The 21,520-nt window shown below is 51.8% G+C and overlaps 1 protein-coding gene across 15 annotated transcripts in view; it reads left to right on the plus strand.

The window, feature by feature from the left end:
- Nucleotides 1–1,691: 1,691 nt before the first annotated feature.
- The window catches only part of tpm1 (tropomyosin 1 (alpha)), a 40,780-nt gene continuing 20,951 nt past the window's right edge, over nt 1,692–21,520 (plus strand). The window contains exons 1-7 of one of the 15 annotated variants that reach the window (XM_069902951.1): nt 1,695–1,969; nt 2,246–2,371; nt 2,491–2,616; nt 15,172–15,305; nt 20,533–20,650; nt 20,903–20,973; nt 21,338–21,413. In XM_069902951.1, the coding sequence (XP_069759052.1) occupies nt 1,856–1,969; nt 2,246–2,371; nt 2,491–2,616; nt 15,172–15,305; nt 20,533–20,650; nt 20,903–20,973; nt 21,338–21,413 (765 nt within the window). In that variant the 5' untranslated portion in view covers nt 1,695–1,855. Of the gene's footprint in view, nt 1,970–2,245; nt 2,372–2,490; nt 2,617–11,648; nt 11,809–15,171; nt 15,306–20,532; nt 20,651–20,902; nt 20,974–21,337; nt 21,414–21,520 lie in introns of those variants that run through there. The other 14 variants (XM_069902945.1, XM_069902943.1, XM_069902950.1 and 11 more) reach the window with 14 other exon arrangements.

Genomic DNA, 21,520 nt, shown 5'->3' on the forward strand with positions numbered 1-21,520 from the left:
GGGGCTGAGTGGGGAAATGGATCAGCTCGTGATTAAGTAGCGGGGCAGAGTCGATGGGCTCCTCCCGACATTCTTCCACTCCTCGATGAAGGGCCGAAGCCCAAAACATTGGTGATGTGTCTCCAGCATTGTGTTTTTACCCCAAACTCTATTTTTCTTACATTCACTGCCCCCCTCACATGGTGGGAGAAAGGTGACTGTTTTCCTGCCGTCCCATCTTGCTGAAGATTTCCCAACTTCCATCAGAATCCCAACCCTCCCCATCTCTGTTCAGACTGGGAGATTATCTCCAGTCCAGATAATAAGAAATAGGAGACCGTTTAGCCGGGTACCTGCTTTCCCACTCACATCTCTTACCCTCATGTGTCTCCATCCCCTAATAATAAAGGATCATAGTGTTGAACATCCCAAGTCTCCATGGACCCCAGGAAAAGAACCCCAAAGATTCACCTGCCCCCATGCGAAGGGGTTCCCCCTCCCCAATCACCAACTCCTCCCGATTTCTCACTATGAGTTGGAATTCTTGTGTCAACATTGATGACCTGACTTTCTGATTCGGCAATGAGACTCCCCTTTTTCTGTCGTGGGGTCTCCAAATCTATCTCATGTCCTGTCCTGTTGAGAGGGGCCCCTATCTCTCACCAGTAGAGAGAGTTTCAAATCCTCTCCCTACCCATCCAGGCCAGTCTCCACCCATTCCAGCCATTCTCCAGGTATCCTATCCATCCCAGCCAGTCTCTGGGTCTCTACCCATCCCAGCCAATTTCTGGGTCTCCACCTGTCCCAGCAAGTCTCCAGGTATTACCCATCCGGCCAGTCTCTGGGTCCCTACTCTTCCTGGCTGGTCTCCGGGTCTCCACCCATTCTCCAGGTATCCTATCCATCCCAGCCAGTCTCTGAGTCTCTATCGTCCCAGCCGATCTCCAGGTCTCCACCCATTCCAGCCATTCTCCAGGTATCCTACCCATCCCAGCCAGTCTCCAGGTCTCTACGCTTCCCGGCCGGTCTCCGGGTCTCTACATATCCCGGCCAGTCTCCGAGGCTCTACCTGTCCCGGGAAGTCTCTGGGTCTCTACCCATCCCGGCTAGGTCTCTATCCGTCCCGGTCAGTGTCCGGATCTCTACCCGTTCTGGGTCTCTCCCCATCCTGGCAAGTCTCCAGGTATCCCTACCCGTCCCGGCCAGTCTCCGGCTCCCTACCCGTCCCGGCCAGTCTCCGGGTCTCTACCCGTCCCGGCCAGTCTCCGGCTCCCTACCCGTCCCGGCCAGTCTCCGGGTCTCTACCCGTCCCGGCCAGTCTCCGGCTCCCTACCCGTCCCGGCCAGTCTCCGGGTCTCTACCCGTCCCGGCCAGTCTCCGGCAGGCAAGTCCGGGTATCCCTCCCCGTCCCGGTGTCCCGTCGTGATGGGAAGACCCCTGGCTTGTTCATCCCAGCCCCTGTCCCGCCGGCCGATCCCTCGCTCCCTCTCCCGACTGTCCGGCTTGAGACTTCCCCTGACTTGCTGGGACACTCCTTTTTCTAAGTCTTTGGTGGCGGGGCCGGGGAGGGAATGTGCTGACAGCGTTGGGGCACCGAGGCTCTCCCCATATACGGTGATGGTGCTGGTCCACAGCTCGACAAATCAGCTGTCTGGTGCGGGAGCGACATCGCCATAGGGGCAGAAGCCGCTTCCAAAAAAGTATTAAGTGTCCTGAGGAATTCAATCTGCCCCCCCTACGAAGGAGATATTTCTGAGAGGCCAGCGCGGATTCTGGTGCACTCGTAACAGTCCCGTCTCCTGCTCGGCTTCTCCCGCTTCGCTCCTCGCCGCCACCGTTGTCGCCTCTCCCCTTGGACCGGGCACCGACCGCAGCCATGGAGGCCATCAAGAAAAAGATGCAGATGTTGAAGCTGGATAAGGAGAACGCCCTGGACCGCGCCGAGCAAGCCGAGGCGGACAAGAAGGCGGCCGAGGACAGGAGCAAGCAGGTTGGCCGGGCTCTGGGGGAGATGCGCCCCGGAGGAGGGATGGGGGGGGGGGGCAGTCCCCGGGGGAGGAGGGAAGGCGGCTCGCCATCCCCCAGCAAGTTGAGACGATCAGATGCAAATCATGTGTCCAAATTCCCCGCGGGACCGGAGCAATGAAATTCGCGGGCTCAGCCCCCCCCCCCCCCCCCCCCCCCCCCCACTCCCGGGATCGAACGAGACGCGCCAAGTGTGTGTGTGTGTGTGTGTTTTCAATTCCCTTTTCCGATCTGTGCGTAGTTTGAGGATGATGCTTTGCAACTGGAAAAGAAACTGCGAACGGCGGAGGACGAGAGGGATAAGTTTCTGGAGGATTTCAACAAGGCGGAGGAGCGACAACTGGCCGCCGAGGAGAATGCGGCGAAGGTAGCTGAAGGGTCTGCTTAACTCTGCCCCTCTCTCTCTCTCTCTCTCGGTCTCTCTCTCTGCACCCTCGCTGCCTCTCGCACACCCTCTCTCCTGCGCTCGCCCGTCCGCCTGCAAAGCTGGAAGACGAGCTGGTGTCGCTGCAGAAGAAACTGAAGCAGACGGAGGACGAGCTCGACAAGTACTCGGAGGCGCTGAAAGACGCGCAGGAGAAACTGGAGCTGGCGGAGAAGAAAGCCACGGACGTGAGTACTTCGGGCACGCTTCACCTTCGCCTGACTTTCCACCAACTTTCTCTCTGCATGAACCACCCCAACAGCTGTCACCCTCCCTCGTCTCGGGAAGCTCTGCCGAGAAACGGTCTAAAAATAATGCTCCAAGGGTTAAACGGGAGGGGGAGATGGGGTGTAAATATAGCGCAGCGCTTTATAAGGCGTTCCGCAGCGCTGGGGCACACGCTCGGGTCGGAAGGTGGCGGGGGGGGGGTCACTGATTCCACCCGCCCCCCCGGGACAAGTCACTGCCTCACACCCCACAGCCTGACCACTGAACTCTACCCTCCCCCTAGACTGGTCACTTCAACGCCCCCCTCCCCATCCTGGTAACTGACCTCTTCCCCTACCCCCAGGATGGTCATTGATCTCCCCTCACCCACCAACCCCACCCCCTCCATCACCTTCTCTTTCCTCCAGGATGGTCACTGACCCCCCTTTCCTACACCCCCCATCACCCCCAAGATGGTTACTGACCCCCTCCCTTCCACCAGATGGTCACTGATCCACCCTCCCCTCCTCCATGGTCACTAACCCCCGTCCCTCCCCTCGATAGTCACTGACCCCCCTCTCCTCCCGCACCCCCCTCTCCCGATGGTCACTGACCCTCTCCCCTCCTCCACTCCCCTCCATGGTCACAGCCCCCCCCACCCCCTCCCCATGGTCACTGACCTCCACTCTTCCCCCATCCCCTCCCCATGATCACTGTCCCCACTCCTCTCCCTCCCCCTCGATGGTCATTGACCCCCCCCCACCCCCCTCCTCTACCCCCCCCCTTAACTTCGCCGGCCAGGCCACCGAAATTAACTCTCGTCGGGGTCGGGACACTCCATAAAAGGAAAGGTATGTGACGGGCGGGGGCAATGCTCGCCGGCCCACACGGCTCCTGCGCCAGGGGGACCGGCAGCCCGTGTAACTCCCCCCCCCCCCCCCCCTGCTAATGTCGCTCCCAGCACCCGGCCGCCGGACTCCGAGCCACCCGTCACCGTCCCAGCCTGGGACAAGCTTCCCTGGAACTCTCCGTGTCCCGAGACCAGGGCACAGATGGCACCTTCCGAGGCAAAACTTTAGTTTCAGAGACGATTCCGCGTGTGGGACCGTCGCGGAGCCTGGGAGGGTGGGCACTGCCAAGGTCGAGCCGGCCGCTGGGTGATGTTTTCAATAAAAACTGGTCAAACAGCTTCGCTCTTTGCGCCCGATTTTGTTCACTTCCCCGTCCTTGGGAGTGTTCTTTAAACAGGGAAGTCTACACCCAGGGGCTACGACCTGGCCAGTATTTTTGCAAAGGCAGAGTTGGTCTCCACACAAGCGGAGCAGCAGAGATCTGATATCAAGGAAGTGGCACTGAGATCCTGGGGTCTCTGAACAGGTCTACTTTTAACTCTACTGATAGAGGGTACAGAGCAAGGATCCTGCGGCTCTTATACACACACAGTGCAGACCCACAAAGTGTGGACCCTTCAGCTCGCACGCACAGTGCAGACAAGAGGGCACTAGGACAAGAAGGTATATATTCAGGATTGAAGGGCGTCCATTTAAAACAGATGTGGAGGAATTTTTGTAGCCAGAGAGTGATGAACCTCTGGAATTTGCTGCCATGGGCAGCTGTGGAGGCCAGGTAATTGGGTGTATTTAAGGCAGAGATCGGTAGCTATCAGAATAGCCAGGGTATCAAAGGTTATGGGGAGAAGGGCAGGGGAGTGGGACAGTAGGAAAGTGGATCATGATGGAATAGCAGAGCGGACTCGATGGCTGAATGGCCTACTTTGGTTCCTATATCTTAATGTCATGGCTCCTGCACAGAGGACACACTGTGACCCCTCCACCCAGGCTCCTGAACACAGTGAACCCCCCCCCCCCCCCGCACTGTGACCCCAGTGGGGGCCCAGAGCCTCCAGAGTTGCTGCCTGTCCCATGGAGCTCTGACACAGAGGTCAGTTTGTCCACCAAGGTTCTTGGGCAGAGGTCGCAGTTTGACCTCTGAACCCTTGCCCATGATGTCTAACATGAGTCCTGGGAGCTCTCGTCAGAGTTAGACGTCCAAAATTCCTGGACAGGGAGAATTAATTCTTGCTTTCATAACTTCCCTTGAGTATGGGCATAACAATCAGATGTGATCCATGTGTAGAGCAGTGTGGTCAAAGTGCAATCTGAAAAACGACAGAACTTTGCACCATTCTGGTCATCACAGAGAGAGAGAGAAGATTTATAACACTGTTGTGAAGGTCAGGCTGTGACCATTGGAAGGGAGGCCTTTTTAGTCTGGAGAGGAACAAGTTACCAGAGGGGTCAGTACAGGATGGAGTTGGTTCATGCTGATTAAATAATGGGGTGGACCAGAAAATGTTCTTTTCCATCAAAGTATTTGGGATTGTGAAGCTCATTGTCTAAACCCCTCCTGTTGAGGCTTGTTATGGTGGGGGGATAGAAACTGGGTGAGGGTAAAGGTGTGCTTCAGGTCACAGGGATGAATGGCCTGCTCCCTCCTGTACAACGTCATGCACACATTCTACATTTATACCTTTCACTGACGGGACACTAGTCCTTAGTTGCAGGCTGCCTGCTCCCAAGCCCCAAATCCTCCATCCTGTAACTACTTCCCCACGTAGAAACACAATGCTGGAGAAACTCAGGTCGACCAGTGTACTTTATAGAGCAAAGATAAAGGTGCATAACCAGCATTTATGGGGAAAAAAAACCCCACTTTCCAGACCTGTCCATGAGCTGCAGATGCTGAACAAGCAACAAGATGCTGGAAGGATCCAGCTGGCCAGGCAGCATCCATGAAGAAGAAACAGTCAGTCAACGTTTCAGGTTGGGACCCTTTACCTGAGACTAAAGTGAGGAAGGGGTGGTGAAGGGGGAATAAATGAGGGGGGGGGGGGTAGTGAAATCACTGTTCTTGGATCTCCTTTTTTGGGCATTGTGAGACCTGCGGCATTTTGACAATACTCACAGCATCCGCAGACTTTGGAGCTTCATATCGCCTCTTCTCATTCTTCCAACCAAAATGGAATACTTTGACTGAAACATTATATTCTACATCCGTTTTATAAGGCAAGGTTAGCAGAGCTGGGACTTTTTCTCTGGAGCGAAGGAGGATGAGGGGTCTGACTTCATAGAGGTCGACAAGATTCGGAGAGGCGGAGATAAGTCAGCACCTGTTCCCCAGGGCGGGAGTAGCAAACACCAGAGGACGTGTACAAAGTGAAGGGAGGGAAGTTTAGGGGAGGCAGCAGAGATAAGCTTTTTACATAGAGGGGGCCTGGAATGCCTTGTCAGGGGTGGTGGAGGAGGCTGGTACAACAGGCACATGGACGAAAGAAAAATAGAGGCTTGTGAGGTAGAAGCATGGGTTTTGTGCTGTGGTGTTCTATGCTCGGTATTTAGTTGATATTTTCCAGCATTCACAGTTTTGTTCGCAGAAAAGAGTCGAGGGCAGGGAGGAGGGAAGGTGGAATTGAACCATTTCTGCCTGACCTTCATCTACCATGCTGTACAGGGTCGAGCAGATGAGGTTTCTGCATCCTCTCCAGCAGGGTCACATCCTTCCCAGAACCACACACAATACTCCAACCGCGGCCCAATCAGTGATCTGTACCAAGCCATGTGGCCGTCTCCATGTTACAGAAAACAAAATCCACAAAATTGACCCATACAATAAAATTCACTCTCATGGAATTCATGTGGAGAAATGTACATAACTCGATATTTTTTTCGACCTGTGTTTCTTGACACGTTAATGATGCAGTTTTGCATTAGTTAAAGTCAAAATCTCCAGGAATGCAAGCCTCCTCCCCCTATAACAGAGATTCCCCTGTACGCAATGCCTCGACTAATGAAGGCAATCCCACCACCTGCCTTGGTCTTCACCCTATACACTACTAGGGACCCATCAGCTTGTCCATCAAGGTGTCACTGTTCAACAATGCTCTCCAGGGCCCTGCCATTCACTGCGTGAGCCCTGTCCTGCTTCCATTTCCCAATCATCTCTTTGCACTTGTTCAATTGAACTTCTATCAGCCAATCCTTTGCCCACTTCCCCCGCGGATCTTGGGGCCAACATTAACGTTGGACAACCTTCACCGTTCTTAAACAACGCGGCTCCTTTAACCTGCATCTGCGGGAGTAGAGATGTTTTATTCTGATTTCCGGACAGTTTTATGAAGCTAAACAAAAGTTATTTGTCTAAAGGTGGGTGAGCCCACCTACACAGCCAAAGAAAGACCCGTTGCAACTTAAAAGGGCGAAAGACAAAAACCTGCTGGAGGACCTCAGCAGGTGGAATGACCTCAGTGGCAGAAAAAGAGTGGTCAACGTTTCGAGTGAAACCCTTCATCATTTTACATTAAATTTTTTAGACTTGCAGCACGGTGACAGACCCTTCTGGTCCATGAGCTCGTCCCACCCAATTAACCTACAAACCCTGGTACATTTTGAAGGGTGGGAGGTAACTAGTGCACCCAGGGGAAACCATGTAGATGTGGAAGAACGTACAAACTCATTACAGACAGCGCCAGAATCGAACCTGGGCCTGCTAGTTCTGCAACTGTGTTGCACTAACCGTGCCTGGGAAAAATCTAGGAGCTTCAGATCCCAGCATCTGCAGCCTCATGGGTGTCCACGTTAAAAGGGACCCAGTGGCTTCCATGACTGACTCTGGATCCCATGTGACCTCACCTTATGGACCAGGCTGCATTTACACCAGCATTCCAATCCATATTTGGAAAAGGACAGCTTAAAAACATGGGTAACAGCAAATGCAAGGGATCAGTCCGCACATTTTGCACAGGATCCCCCCATGAGCCAGGTGTTCAGTGTCCCTAGTCATGGCATCATATAGCACAGAAACAGGCTGGTTTTCATCCATGCTGAACATTAAGCTCTTTCCAACATTGTGTCTTGGCACAAGAGCTTGTCTAGATTCTTATATGTTGTGGGAATACCTGCTGCAACCATCTTCTCAGACAGGACATTCCAGGTTCCAAAAAATATACCCCTCACAGCCCCATCTTACTCATTAAGCTAAATGTATGTTTCATATTTTTAAACCTCAAACTCCTCTGCTCAGTAACGCGAACCTCGCCTTGAAGGCGAATGCAATGCTGGCGTTCATTTCTAGTGCAATAGCATGTAGGAGCAGGGATGTAATGTTGAGTCTCTGCCGGGCACTAGTGAGCCCTCACTTGGAGGACTTGAGAAAAGATGTGCTGGCATTGAAGAGGGTTCTGAGATGATTACTGGAATAATACCAGGAATGAGGAACGTTTGTCAGTTCTTGGACTATACTCATTGAAGTACGGAAGGTCGGGGGGGGGGGGGGTCCTTTCAAATGTCGAAAGGCCTGGATGAAATAGATGTGGTAAGGATGATTCCCACGGTGGGGGAGTCCAGGACAAGAGGGCATTGCTTCAGGATAAAATGGCATCAATTTAAAACAGGCATGCAGAAAAATTACTTCAGAGTGTGAGTCTGTGGAACTTGTTGCCAGTGGCGGTTGTGGAAGTGAGGTCGTTGGGTGTTTGATAGGCAGAGATTGATAGGTATTTGATTAGTCAGGGCATCAAAAAAAAAAGGTTACGGGGAGAAAGCCGGGGAGTGGGGATGAGTGGAGGAGCAGACTCGATGGGCCAAGGGGCCTACCTCTGCTCTTATATCTGGTTTCTGATAGCTTGGTGGTCAGAGCACTGGCCTTGTAAACCAGGGGTCATGAGTTCATCCCATAAGGGGCCTCATTTTTGTGAGGGGCGCTGAACAAAGTGGTGACTCTGTCTTCCTTATGGTAGACAAGAATTTAAAAATTTTATGTATGTTACATTCTAAATGTAGTGCTACATGACAATAATGGAACCTTTACCTATCTTGGGATCTTGTTACCAACTTCTCTCCTCATAAATAATGGCGGGTCTCCTCTCCAGTGCAATCACATCCTTCTCATAATGTACCAACAAGAATATGCCTGTCTTGAATATTAGAACACAGTATTCCAGTTGTGACCTTACCTCTGTTTCAGAAATAATCTCCCTGCAATGACCTCCTAAGGCCTGGCTCACAATAGTAAATATTGCAGATGCCCTCCAGCACCTCATCTCCCTGCGCTGCCATTCGCAAGGACTTGCACTCCAAGATCCCTCTGCAATTAGGGCCTTGCCATTTATTGCTAAGGTACTGTCTTTATTTGTCCTCCCAAAGTGCATCCCTCATACTTTGAGGACTAAGTTCCAGCTCTGCTGGTGATCAGCTTTGTCCCCTACACGTTAGAGACTTGGAGATCACTTCATTGAGCTCCTCGGCTCTGTCCACGACAATAGTGTGCATTTCCCAGTGGCCACCAGTTTCAATTTCCCATCCTGCTCCCTTGCTGACATGTCTGTCCACGGTCTCGTGCACGGCCAGACTGAGTCCACCTGCACATTGGAGGAACACCACCTCATCTTCCCTCTGGGCTCCCTCCAACCGGATGGAATTCACATCATCTTCTCTGGTTTCCATTAAAACTCCCTCCCCTTCTTTGACCCCCCTATTTTCTTTCCTCCAGTTCCCCTCTTTTCCCTCTGTCTCCTTTCACGGAGCCAAAATTAATTCTTAATTTTCCTCTTAGATCCAATTAATCTGTTGGTCTGGACTCCTTCCCCTCTCCCATTCTTCCCCCTTTAACCCCCAGTCTTTATCTAGACTCCTGCCTGCTTTTTGCTTATACCTTGAGGAAGGGCCCAGGTCTGAAACGTCTTTACCTCTTACGGACACTACAAGATCGGCTGAGTTCCTTCAGCGTTTCTGGGTGTTCCATTGGCCCAATGCTACCCTCCCTTGTCAACAATGCCATTAATTTGAAACCAACAAATCATGAATCAATAGTTGTTTCATGTAAAGAAAGCTTAGTTCACCAACAGCAAGATTCCCGGTGACTCCTGTCACACTGCGGGTTGGTGCTTGTAAATCACCAGAAAAACTTGGTCTACAAAACAGGGCACAGTAAAACTCGTAAGCTCAACATCAGGTGTCTCACCAGGTGATGTTTAACAAACCAGGCAGTCTCTTATCAAGCTGAATTGAAATAAAGTTCAAGAGTTGAGAGGTCATGTTGCAACTCTACAAATCACCAGACTTACTATGTTCAGTTCTGGTCACCTCATTATAGGATGGATGTGGAAGGTATGGAGAAGGGGCAGAGGAGATTCACCAGGATGTTGCCTGGATTGGGAAACAAGTCTGATGAGGCAAGGTTAGCAGAGCTAGGACTTTTCTCTTTGGAGTGAAGAAAAGGTCTACAAGATTCTGAGAGGCGTGGATAGGGTGGATGGTCGGCACCTTTTTCCCCAGGGCGGGAGGAGCAAACACCAGAGGACACGTGCACAAAGCGAAGGGAGGAAAGTTTACTTTTGAATTTAGACACAGCCCAGTAACAGGCCATTTCGGCCCACGAGCCCGTGCTGCTCAACTGAACTACAACCCCGGTACGTTTTGAAGGGTGGGAGGAAACCACAGGGGGAACGTACAGACTCCTTACAGACATTGCTGGTCGCTGGCACTGTAACAGCATTGGGCCAACTGCCTCGCTAACCGTGTCACCCACAGGGAGTTAGTGGCAGGTGCCTGGAATGCCTTGACAGGGGTGCTGGTGGAGGCTGAAACATTAGGGCTTCTTAGAGACTCTTATGCTTGAGAGAAAAATAGAGGGTTATGAGGTGGGGGAGGGGTAGATTTTTTTTGGTAGGAATATATTGGTCGGCCTGTACTGTGTTCTATGTTCCATTCCATTCAACCGCCCCAGACATCCAGCAAATATTGGATTAAAATGCATCTGAAATACAGGGCTGATCATCATCCGTGAGGTAGTGGGGCTTTCTGGGGCACTTGCTGGGCCCCGGTGGGGGTCGGGGGAAGATAGGTGGGGGGGGCGGGGGAAGGAGACCCTAGTGAGGGGGGTCAGACCCCATTGGTGAAGGGGTCGGGGGAAACCCCAATGGGGGGGCCGAGGGGAGACCCTGGTGGTAAAGGGGCCGGGGGAAGGAGACCCTGGTGGGGGGTCAGACCCCGGTGGTGGTCGGGTGAAACCCCCAGTGGGGGGGCCAGGAGGAGACCCTGGTGGTGAGGGGGAAGGAGACCATGGTGAGGGGGGGGTCAGACCCCGGTGGTGAAGGGATCGGAGGAAACTCCAGTAGGGAGGGGGGCAGGGGGAGACCCTGGTGGTGAGGGGGAAGGAGACCCTGGTGAGGGGGGGTCAGACCCCGGTGGTGAAGGGATCGGAGGAAACTCCCAGTAGGGAGGGGGGCAGGGGGAGACCCTGGTGGTGAGGGGGAAGGAGACCCTGGTGAGGGGGGGGGGGGGTCAGACCCCGGTGGTGAAGGGATCGGAGGAAACCCCCAGTAGGGAGGGGGGCAGGGGGAGACCCTGGTGGTGAGGGGAAAGGAGACCCTGGTGAGGGGGGGTCAGACCCCGGTGGTGAAGGGATCGGAGGAAACCCCCAGTAGGGAAGGGGGCAGGGGGAGACCCTGGTGGTGAGAGGAAGGAGACCCTGGTGAGGGGGGGGTCAGACCCCGGTGGTGAAGGGATCGGAGGAAACCCCCAGTAGGGAGGGGGGCAGGGGGAGACCCTGGTGGTGAGGGGAAAGGAGACCCTGGTGAGGGGGGGTCAGACCCCGGTGGTGAAGGGATCGGAGGAAACCCCCAGTAGGGAGGGGGGCAGGGGGAGACCCTGGTGGTGAGGGGAAAGGAGACCCTGGTGAGGGGGGAGGGTCAGACCCCGGTGGTGAAGGGATCGGAGGAAACCCCCAGTAGGGAGGGGGCAGGGGGAGACCCTGGTGGTGAGGGGGGAAGACGCGGGACCCCGGAGACGTGTGGTTGCCCCGCGCAAGGTGACCGCTCTCCTCCTCCTCCTCGCCCCGGGCAGGAGCGGGTTAAACGCTGGGTTACTTCCGGAGCTCAGTGCATTTGGAGCGGGGAGCGGTGATTTCAACTCCCTCCCCGATCTGTGGAGGTTGAGCCGTGGGATAGGGTTGTGGGGGGGGGGGGGGGGGGGGTGGGGGGAACCATGGCCAGCGCCACGTCCGTGGATGCGGTCAGGAGGAAGATCCGGAGCCTGCAGGACCAGGCAGACGTGGCCGAGGACAAGGCGGAGAGGCTGCAGAGGGAGCTGCGCAGCGAGCGGCAGGGCCGGGAGCAAGTGAGCGGGGCTGATCGCGGAGGGGCAGGGCGGCGCTCACGGTCCGCACCGAGCCCGACGGGGCAGGGGGCACCTGGGGGAAGCGGACCCTTCCCCCATGGGTTGACCCCGATGGAGCAGAGTCCCACATCAAGGCTGGAGAACCCCAGCGCTCTCTCTCACCCTACCTGGGTGAAGGGGAGGGGGGGGGGGGGCTCCGGCGTGGGTTCGGGACCCTGCTCCACGGACCTGCTGAGCTTCCCCAGCTCTGCGTGTCGTTCTCCCACGGACATTGATTGCCACCTTTCAATAGGTTTGCAAATCGTGTCGCAATTCTGGATCGTGGTTTAAAGGTTAGCAGGGCAAGGAGCTCCCTTTAATTTTCTCAGGTTCATGAGATCACTCAAGGGTTGAAGCCTCAGTCGGGGCCCTGGAACTGATTTGGGGAGCTGGGGCTGACAGACCAGTCCCCGGAGGCTTTGCTGAGCTGCCTGGTTTCTTCCACTGTCCCTCGCTTGAGCAGGGACAAAGACGTTCATGAATGCAATTCGGGGTGAGGGCTGAACAAAAGCTTCTCTTGACATCCTGTGTGACTGGAATGTGCCCTTTATTGGAAGCCAAGCCCCTTTTTCACCAGGGAGAGGAGAATGGAGGGGGGGGGGGGGGGGGAATCCTGGCTGGCAGGAAAACAGAGATGGCTTTTCTTTTCATTAACGTATCACCTTAAGTAATCCCTGACTAATCACAGAGCACCTATGGTACCTTAGTTTAAAAAATTTAGACATACAGCCTGGTAACAGGCCAGTTCAGCCCTCCGAGTCCAAGCCTCCTAATTTACACCCCACTGTGGGTGGGAGGAAACTGGATTCCCCTGGAGAAAGCCCACGCAGACACGGGGAGAATGTACAGACTCTTTACAGACAGCACGGGGTTCCGGTCCCGATTACTGTCGCTGTCAAGGTATTGCACTAACCACTAAGCCAACCCTGCTGCCCTTAGTAAGGGATTACTTAAGGTGATATGTGAATGGAAAAAAAGGTTGCAAATCACTGGCATAGGGAGCAATGGGCCTATTTGCAGATGTAGGGACGTTAAGGGACACTGTGCCCCAGTGGGTCATGGCCAGTGGATTCTCTGGATTTATTCTTCTCCACCAGAGAGATGATTCCAGAATGAAGTTTAAGGTGAGAGGGGTAACTTGTTCATACTGGTCTGTGCCTGGAAGGAGCTCCCAAAGCAAAGTGAACAATTACAATGTTCAAATGAGATTTTGACAGATGGTGTGGTTGGGCAAAGTTTAGAATGAAATGGGCCAAATGCTGGTAAATGGGAAGCGTGCAGAATGCCAAGGTGATCAGTGTGGATGAGTCGGGCTGAAATGCCTGTTGATTCTCTGGTTGAAATGTCTGTTAGATTCTCTGGTTCCTGAGATAAGGAGTTGGTCCGGTGAGAGGAGATTACTTCGTATTGCTGCAGTTCCACGACATGAGAGATGATCTCGCTGGGAAGTTGATGTGGAAGAAGAGTTTCAGTCGAGTGAGGCCAAGATTGTTCAGTAAAACAAAAGTTTGTACCTTAAACCTACTCCCACTGTAACAGACCCCTCTGCTCAGGGAAATGGTTTCTCTCTCTCTCCAACCCATCTGTGCCCCTCATTTGGTTCACCTCAATCAAGTGCTCATTTCCTCAGCTCCAAGGGAACCAGACCCAGGCGATTCACTCTCATCATAACTTCCCCCTTTCCACCCCCCTCTTCATCTCTCCCCCTCCTCTGCTCTCTCTCTCCCCCACTGTCTTCCCCCCCCCCCCCCCCCCAGCCCTCTCCACTTTCCCCCAGGTATTGAAATTTTCCCACTTTGAACTTATTGGAAATATTTATTGCCAGTTATGTAGTTTGAGGGAACTTCTAAACTTTTCCTAACCGCATATTTATTACAGACTCCAATATTTCCATTGGAGAATTCTGGGTCAGCTTTACCTGAGAGGGATATGGATCATGTGTGAGTTTGATTTGGGATCCTTGTTTGGCTCCAGCATGAGGGCTGAAGGGCCTGATCTGTATTGCAGGAACAGCCGCTATTTCATCCCTTAATCAAGACTATCTTCCCAATTCCAGAGTCCGCAGTCTATCTCAAAGGTCAAACATCCTGTCTGCGAATCCTCTGTAAATAGAGGAAAGTGTTCATCACGAATTTTCATTGAAGAAATGGGCCTTTTGTTTTTTAAATACAGGGTTGCATGTTGTGTGGAATTGCAGAATCCACGGAGTAGGAAGGTGTGACCTTATCAAAGTGAACCTTTGTAGCCGATAACTAAGGGTTTGTAAGTAGAGTTGTAAAACTTCCCAGATGGTTCACTTCCTGGTGCGTTTATTTGGTAGAACAAATTAGAAATCACATCATATCTGAAGGACAATCTCGATGTAATTAAGAACTCAGCAACCGACTGGACAGGCTGATGTTATTTAGTTTATGTTCCCCATTCTAAGCTCCAGATGTGGCCTGTGGTAGAGTCTCTTCTGAGACTGGCAGTAGGGTCTGCAGACAAGTTTTTTGTCATCTGACTGTACAAGTACAACCCGATGAAACAGTGTTCTCCGGACCTCAGTGCAAAACACGCAGACATACAACCACACATAATGCATGCAGACAAACAATACATATACAGGACAAGTATAAATAAATATCTCTGCAGCAACTGTACCCCACTGAGATGCAGCAGACCAGGATGCTCTCGATAGAGCTCCTGTAGAAGATTGACATAATGTGGCCCATGGCCTTGGCCACTTCAGTCTTCTCAGGAAGTGGAATTTCAGTCAAAATTCAGATTTATTGACAGTTCATACATGACATCACATACAACCCTGAGATTCTTTTTCCTGCGGGCCAGGCAGTATCACCCCTCATTGGTAATGGAAAAAAAATCTGTGCTCAAGAAGAGATCCATGTACAAAAGTAGAAATGTAAACAAGAAGGCAGTGCGAACAAACTATTGCAATGTAGAAAATAAGTATTCAATAACAAATCTTGTATAAAAGTCAAAGTCCTTAATTGAGTCCCTGATTGAGTTTGTCGTTGAGGAGTCTGATGGTGGAGGGGGAGCAGCTGGTACGGGTCTTGTGGCACCGAGGCCTCTTTCCTGATGGCAGCGGCCAGAGCAGAGCATGTGGATCCATGATGGTCGCTGGTGCTCTCCGACGGCAGCGTTCCCTGTAGATGTTCTCGACGGTGGGGAGGGTTTTGCCTGTGATGCCCTGGGCTGTGTCCACTATCTTTTGGAGGGCTTTACGCTCGGGGGCATTGGTGTCCTCTTACCAGGCCAACTACTTTCAATGTGAGCTGCTGGCTGTGGTGGGCTTTGACTCTCTGCTTTCCCACCCACTAGGCTGAAGCTGATGTTGCCTCACTGAACAGACGTATCCAGCTGGTTGAAGAGGAGCTGGACAGAGCCCAGGAACGTCTGGCCACTGCTCTACAGAAGCTGGAGGAGGCAGAGAAAGCGGCAGACGAGAGCGAAAGGTGAGGAGCTGAGTGAACAGCGTGGGTTCTGGGTCCTGTCTGCTCAGTTCGGAGTTCTCTCACGTTACAGTCCTAGTTCCAACTCTTGACTCCATGTGAGACTTAACTTTTTTAAATTGATGTAAAGGTATAATGTAAACATACATTTCAATTGGGGGGGTTTTGTGTAAATGCAAGTTTGTGTTGGTGAACCAAGTCCTACTTCTGCAGCTGGACAAGGTCCTGGTGAGGCCACATCTGGAGTACTGCATCCAGCTCTGGTCTCCTTACCTGAAGAAGGATGTACTGGGTTTGGAGGTGGTGCAGAGGAGGTTCACCAGGTTGATTCCACAGATGAAGGGGTTAGTCTATGCGGAGAGATCGTTTTGGGAATGTACTTACTGGAATTTAGAAAAAAAATGAGAGGGGATCTTAAAGAAACATAAAATGATGTAAGGTATAAGATAAAGTTTGTTCCCATTTGTGGGGGAGGCCAGAACTAGGGGACGTAGCCTCAAGATCCAGGGCAGTAGATTTAGGATGGAGATGAGGAGGAACTGCTTTTCCCAGAGGGTGGTGATCTGTGGAATTTGCTGCCCGTTGAAGCAGTGGAGTCGACCAGTTTAAATCATGGATGGATCGATTTTTACATATTAGGGCAATAAAGTGATATGGGGGGAAAAGGCAGGGAGGTGGAGATGAGCCTATCATCAGATCAGCCATGACCCCATTAAATGGTGGAGCAGGCTTGAGCAGGAAGGGTGGAGCAGGATTACCTGACAGTAAGCCAGCACCAATGGCCCTGGGTTCGAATTCCGCGCTGCCTTTAAGGAGTTTGTACGTTCTCCCCAAGTCTGCGTGGGTTTCCTCACCCTTCAAAATGTTTTGGTGTTGTTAGGTTAATTCGTGTAATTGTGCAGCCTGGGCTCGTGGGCCGGAAGGGCCTGTATGTCTTTTTTTTTAAAAAAAAACCTAAATCTGGAATGTGGGTCCTTGTTGAAGGTAAATATTGTTCCAGATGCCTTGCGCTGGTGAGTGATTTTCATTGTGAACTGCTCAGTGCTGGCTGTGAGGTGATGTTTCACCGACGTGTGGGAGAGGGCAGATCTGGCAGGAGCAGTACAAGCAGGCACTGTGCAGACTGTTCCCAGCCATTTCGCCTGATCCCAGTTAAAGCTGTGCGACACTGGATGTGTGTTGTGTCCTGTGCTGGGGCTGCCGAACTGGCCCACTGCCACCAGCTTTGCCCTCCCCCCGCTGCCGGCTCACTGGACCACCTGTCTTCCAACCCTTGTGCCACCCGCCTGGGGGATTCACCTGCTCCTCTGTGCACCTCTTGAGTGCTGTCGGCCACCCTGATTCTGTCCAGACACGCAGACACGGGGAGAGAGTGCAATCTCCTTACAGACAGCACAGGATTCAAACCCAGGTCACTGGCGCCGTAAAGGTGTTGCACTAACCATGCCCCTACCACATCCTCTTTAACCTCCTCAGCAGATCCAGCCTCTCCTGCATCTCAGGGAGGGTCTTTTCTGCACCCTCTCCACCACTATCATCTCTTGCCCGTGATGTGGTGACCAGAACTGTCGACAGTGCTCCAGCTGCCTCCTCCAGTTCTGTGCTACACACTCAGACTGATGAAGGCCAGGATCCCATGAGCCTTCTTGACTACTTCATCTACCAGCGATGCCACTGTCCGGGAGCTTTGGATGTGCACACCAAGGTTCCTTGTCCCTGGTGCTTCCTGGGACATGACTGCTCAAGGATTGCCCGCAAGCCTCCTCAGTCCTCCTGAAATGCACCCGAAATTGAGTGCGTCAGCCCATTTCTCCAACACGTCCATATCTGCCTGCAGCTGAAGACTATCCTCCACACGGGCAACATGTTAGCATAGCGGTTAGGGCAACGCCGTTACAGAGCCAGCAATTGGGGACCGGGGTTCGAATCCACCGTTATCTGTAAGGAGCTTGTACTTTCTCCCTGGGTCTGTGAAGGTTTTTCCTGGGGGGCTCCGGTTTCCTTCCACCGTTAAACATACGGGGGTTGAAGATTAATTGGGCGGCATGGGCTCATGGGCCGAAAGGGCCTGTTAGCGTGCTGTATGTTTAATTTTAAATTTAAACCCATGTCAGCCTGGTCACCCAGACCCCACACTATTTTGCGCACCTTCATTAAATCTCTCGGCCTCTTTTATTCCAGAGAAAGTAGTTATTTCTGACAACAGAGGTAGAAAATATGAACTGCTTCTTAACGACATAGGAGGGAGGACTTTACTCATTGTGAACCCTGATCTGGCTTCAGTGAAGGATGATAGCCTCATCTCTGTCAATGTACTAGCAGGGCTTTGGTCATCAGAGGAAGGGGGAACGTGAACATCAAGTCCCGCGATCTGGCAGCGGGCTGCTGGCCTATGGGGAATCAGTAATCACTGCCCTCCTGTATGTGAGGCTGGCGTTTCCTCGATCAGACACGTGAAGGCGCTGGGCTGATCCTGCCGATTCTGCCTCCACGGATTGCCGCCGGGTGTTCTGGCAGACTGTCAGCGGCTGGCATTGGGGTGCTCACTTGTTGGCAGGGCACCTTGCTCACCTGTCCAGACCGAAAACGAGCACGCCTTCCGATTGTCCCACCAAGAAATTGCCTGAAGCATAGACACTCAAGCAGCTGCCTCATGCACCAGAGACCTGGCTAGTCCTAACCTTTGGTGCTGTCTGTGTGGAGTTTCCATGTTCTCTAACTAGGTGGGGGGAGGTGGTTCCTCTGGTTAATGCAGTTATTTTTAATGAAAATAATTGGGGTGGCATGGTTATTACAGCGGCAGTGACCGGGGTTCAAATCCTGCACTGTCTGTAAGGAGTTTGTACATCCTTCCCGTGTCTACATGGGTTTCCTCTGAGTCCTCCCATCCTTCAAAACGTATGGGGGTTGTAGGTCGATTGGGCGCACGAGTTCATGGGCTGGAAGGGCCTGTCACCGGCTGTCTGTCTCAATGTAGACATTTACGGGCTGTGGAGAAGAGGTTCTCACAGAGACGTTTGCCATAAACATATGCATGTGCCAGCCTCACAGCTTGGAGAGGTTCCGCACTTTTGTTATTGTAGACATGGAGGTTTTCATTGACTGGGGTTGGTGACCTATTGTGACCTTTGGGTTTGTGGGGGCCATTGCGATGCCTTTGGGATTTTGGTCTCTTTCAGACAATGTCTGCTCTATTCCCCACTCTCCGACACCTTTGGCCTTGGTTTTATTGTCATCCAGACCCATTCAACCTAATGCACTAATAGAACGTTACAGCCCAGTATAGGCCCTTTGGCCCATGATGTTGTGCTGACCCATATATACCCACCAAAAAATACTAAACCCTCCCTACCTCAATCCTCTTATTTTTCTTGCATCCATGTGCAGCCAAAGAGTCTCTTTTCATGCCTCTATTGTACCAGCCTCCACCCCTGGCAATGCATTCCAGGCACTCACAACTCCTAATAGCAATCTGTGTGGTGACCTTAAGATGAGGTCCAAATCCATAGATACCTTAAGGTCCCTCTGTCATCCATACAGTTAAGTATCATCCATTAATCATGTTCTTTGCCCTCAAATTCGACCTTCCGAAATGCATCAGCTCACAATTATCCAGATTGAACTCCACTTCTCTGCCCAACTCTGTCTACGACAACCTTGTACACTATCCGAAACATCTCCATCCTTTAGCACGGCTGGTGTAGTGGTTAGCGCAATGCCTTTACAGTGCCAGCAATTGGGACCGGACCTGGGTTCAAACCCCATACTATCTGTAAGGAGTTTGTACGTTCTTCGAATGTGTGGGTTTTCTCTGGTGGTTTTGGTTTCCTCCCACCTTTCAAAAATGTACCAGGGGTGTAGGTTAATGGGGTGTAAATTGGGCGGCACGGAGTTGGAGGGCTGAATTGGCCTGTTGCCGTGCTATATGTCTTCATATCATCTGCGAACCTACTGGCCCATCCTTCTGCTTCTTCATCTAGGTTATTTATAAAATTCACAAAGAGCAGGGGTCCCAGAACAGATCCCTGTGGAACTCCACCAGTTGGCTTGTCATTCTGTTGTTTTTTTGGTGCACCCTGATGGGGTGGCTGGCCATTGTGAACTGGTTTTGCTCTCCACAGATGCTGATCGACTGGCTCAGGTCTGGCAGTGTTTCCATTACAGATTTCAGTACCGCTATTTTATTGGTGTGTGCCCTCACTGTTGGCCATCGGCTGTGTGTGATGGTGTTTGGAATGTTATTCCCATTTTTGGAAAGGATATTCTTCCCTCTTGCAGCAACAATTGGAATTAGATACTCTAGTTTTCAGAGTCTATCAATAAAATCACCAAATTCAACGCAGTTTGCCAAAGTTTACATTTTGTATGGGAGTGGTGATCTCTTTTCTCGCAGTTTAAAAAGTTGCTTTTATTTATTTTCAATTTTCCTGTGGATATTCCAAAGGATATTGAACTCCTTGTCTCAGTTTCATTTAGAGAGATAATCTGAGCATAAAAGACCGTGTTCTTTCTGCTATCCCCAGTTGTGTGTCAGGGAATATTTGTGTAACTGAAGGGATTGGGGACATACAGGGATTTATGTGACTAATATCTTTCCTGTTACAAAAGCATCCATCAATTTGTTTAGTTCCTGCTGCTGAACCAATTTTGAGCCCAGTGATCTGGTCTTCCTTGGATTCTGTGGCCGCTTGATATGTCGACAAGAAGTTTTGCTGGAATGAAATGGTGCGGTTAGCTGTCTGTAAGGAGTTTGTACGTTCTTCCCAGGCAAACCTCACGCAGACACGGGGAGAGCATACAAATTGCTTACAGACAGTACTGGATTAGAACACAGGTCGCTGGTGCTGCAGCAGTGTAGCGCTAAGTGGGCCAGTCCTCAACAACCCAAACCTTCCCTACCATACACCCAATACCCTCCTTGTTTCCTGTATCTGTGTGCCAGTCTTTTAAATGCCCCTCCTCCACCACCGCCCATGGCAATGCGTTCCAGGCACCCACCACTCTGTGTGTTTTTTAAAAAAAAGACTTCCCTCTGCGCTCCTCCCCTCCCTTTGTGCCGATGACCGCAGGCTGAGATTTGCATCGTAAACTCTGACTGGTGCCAAAGGCAGTTGTAATTATTAGTTCCTTTCCTGCTCTGACCCCCAGGTTCTGCTGGGCGAATGTTCATGGATTGTTGCCTGGTTCCCCATGCTTATTCTCGCGTTTCTGCTTTTTCCCTTCTCCACAGAGGGATGAAGGTCATTGAGAACCGAGCCCTGAAGGACGAGGAGAAGATGGAACTGCAGGAGATCCAGTTGAAGGAGGCCAAGCACATTGCCGAGGAAGCTGACCGCAAATATGAGGAGGTGGGTGGCCCTGTGCCCCTGAGCCTTGCGCGGACGGTGAATCTGGAGCAGAAGTTGCCCAACTCTCTTTTCTTTTATAAATATATAGATAAAAAAAGCTCACCACAACGTTTCCCAGAATAATTGGCAGTAGGGAGAGCACTGTCCTCATCCGTTCAGCCTTTGGTTCCAACGTCCGCCTTTGATCTCGCTCTTGTCCGGGCAGCCCCAACCTGTCCCCAGTCAACAGCTGCCTCTTGTCTTCCCCTTCAGGTTGCTCGTAAGCTGGTCATCATTGAGAGTGACCTGGAGCGGACTGAGGAGCGAGCTGAGCTTTCTGAATCGTATGTATACCTTCTGCTGTTGTGACACTCAAGGACATGACAGTCCTGCATTTATAACCTGCTTGGAACCATAAAAGTCTTGGAAAAAAAATTAAGTCTTTGAGTACACTGGCTGCAAATCCCAGCTGCCTCTGTTAAAGAGGGGGAAAATATTGTTTTTCACGCCTCCCAAACTTACTGAAGCCCATTGGGACAAATCAACATCATCCAGCAATGCCTGTACTCAACAACTTAAAGCCCAACGCAGCTTATCCAGATAGAAATGTCTTGGCCGGGTCCCATTTTTGGGGTTTTAACGTGTTACCTTTTCTTCACTGCATGCTATAATTGCTCACTATTTTGTGGCCACGTGCATTTCTTTTAGTCGTGCTCGACAAGTGGAAGAGGAGGTTAGAATAATGGACCAAACGTTGAAATCTTTAGTGGCAGCAGAAGGCAAGGTACTGGAACTAATACCTCACGACGCGCTGTCAAAACACAGTAGGGGTGGGGGTTGGGGAGGGGATTTGCTTTGTGTGCGATCATGGTGCCTGGAAGGATGACTTGA

The sequence above is a fragment of the Narcine bancroftii genome, chromosome 11 (genome assembly GCF_036971445.1).
Source record: "Narcine bancroftii isolate sNarBan1 chromosome 11, sNarBan1.hap1, whole genome shotgun sequence".
NCBI lineage: Eukaryota > Metazoa > Chordata > Chondrichthyes > Torpediniformes > Narcinidae > Narcine > Narcine bancroftii.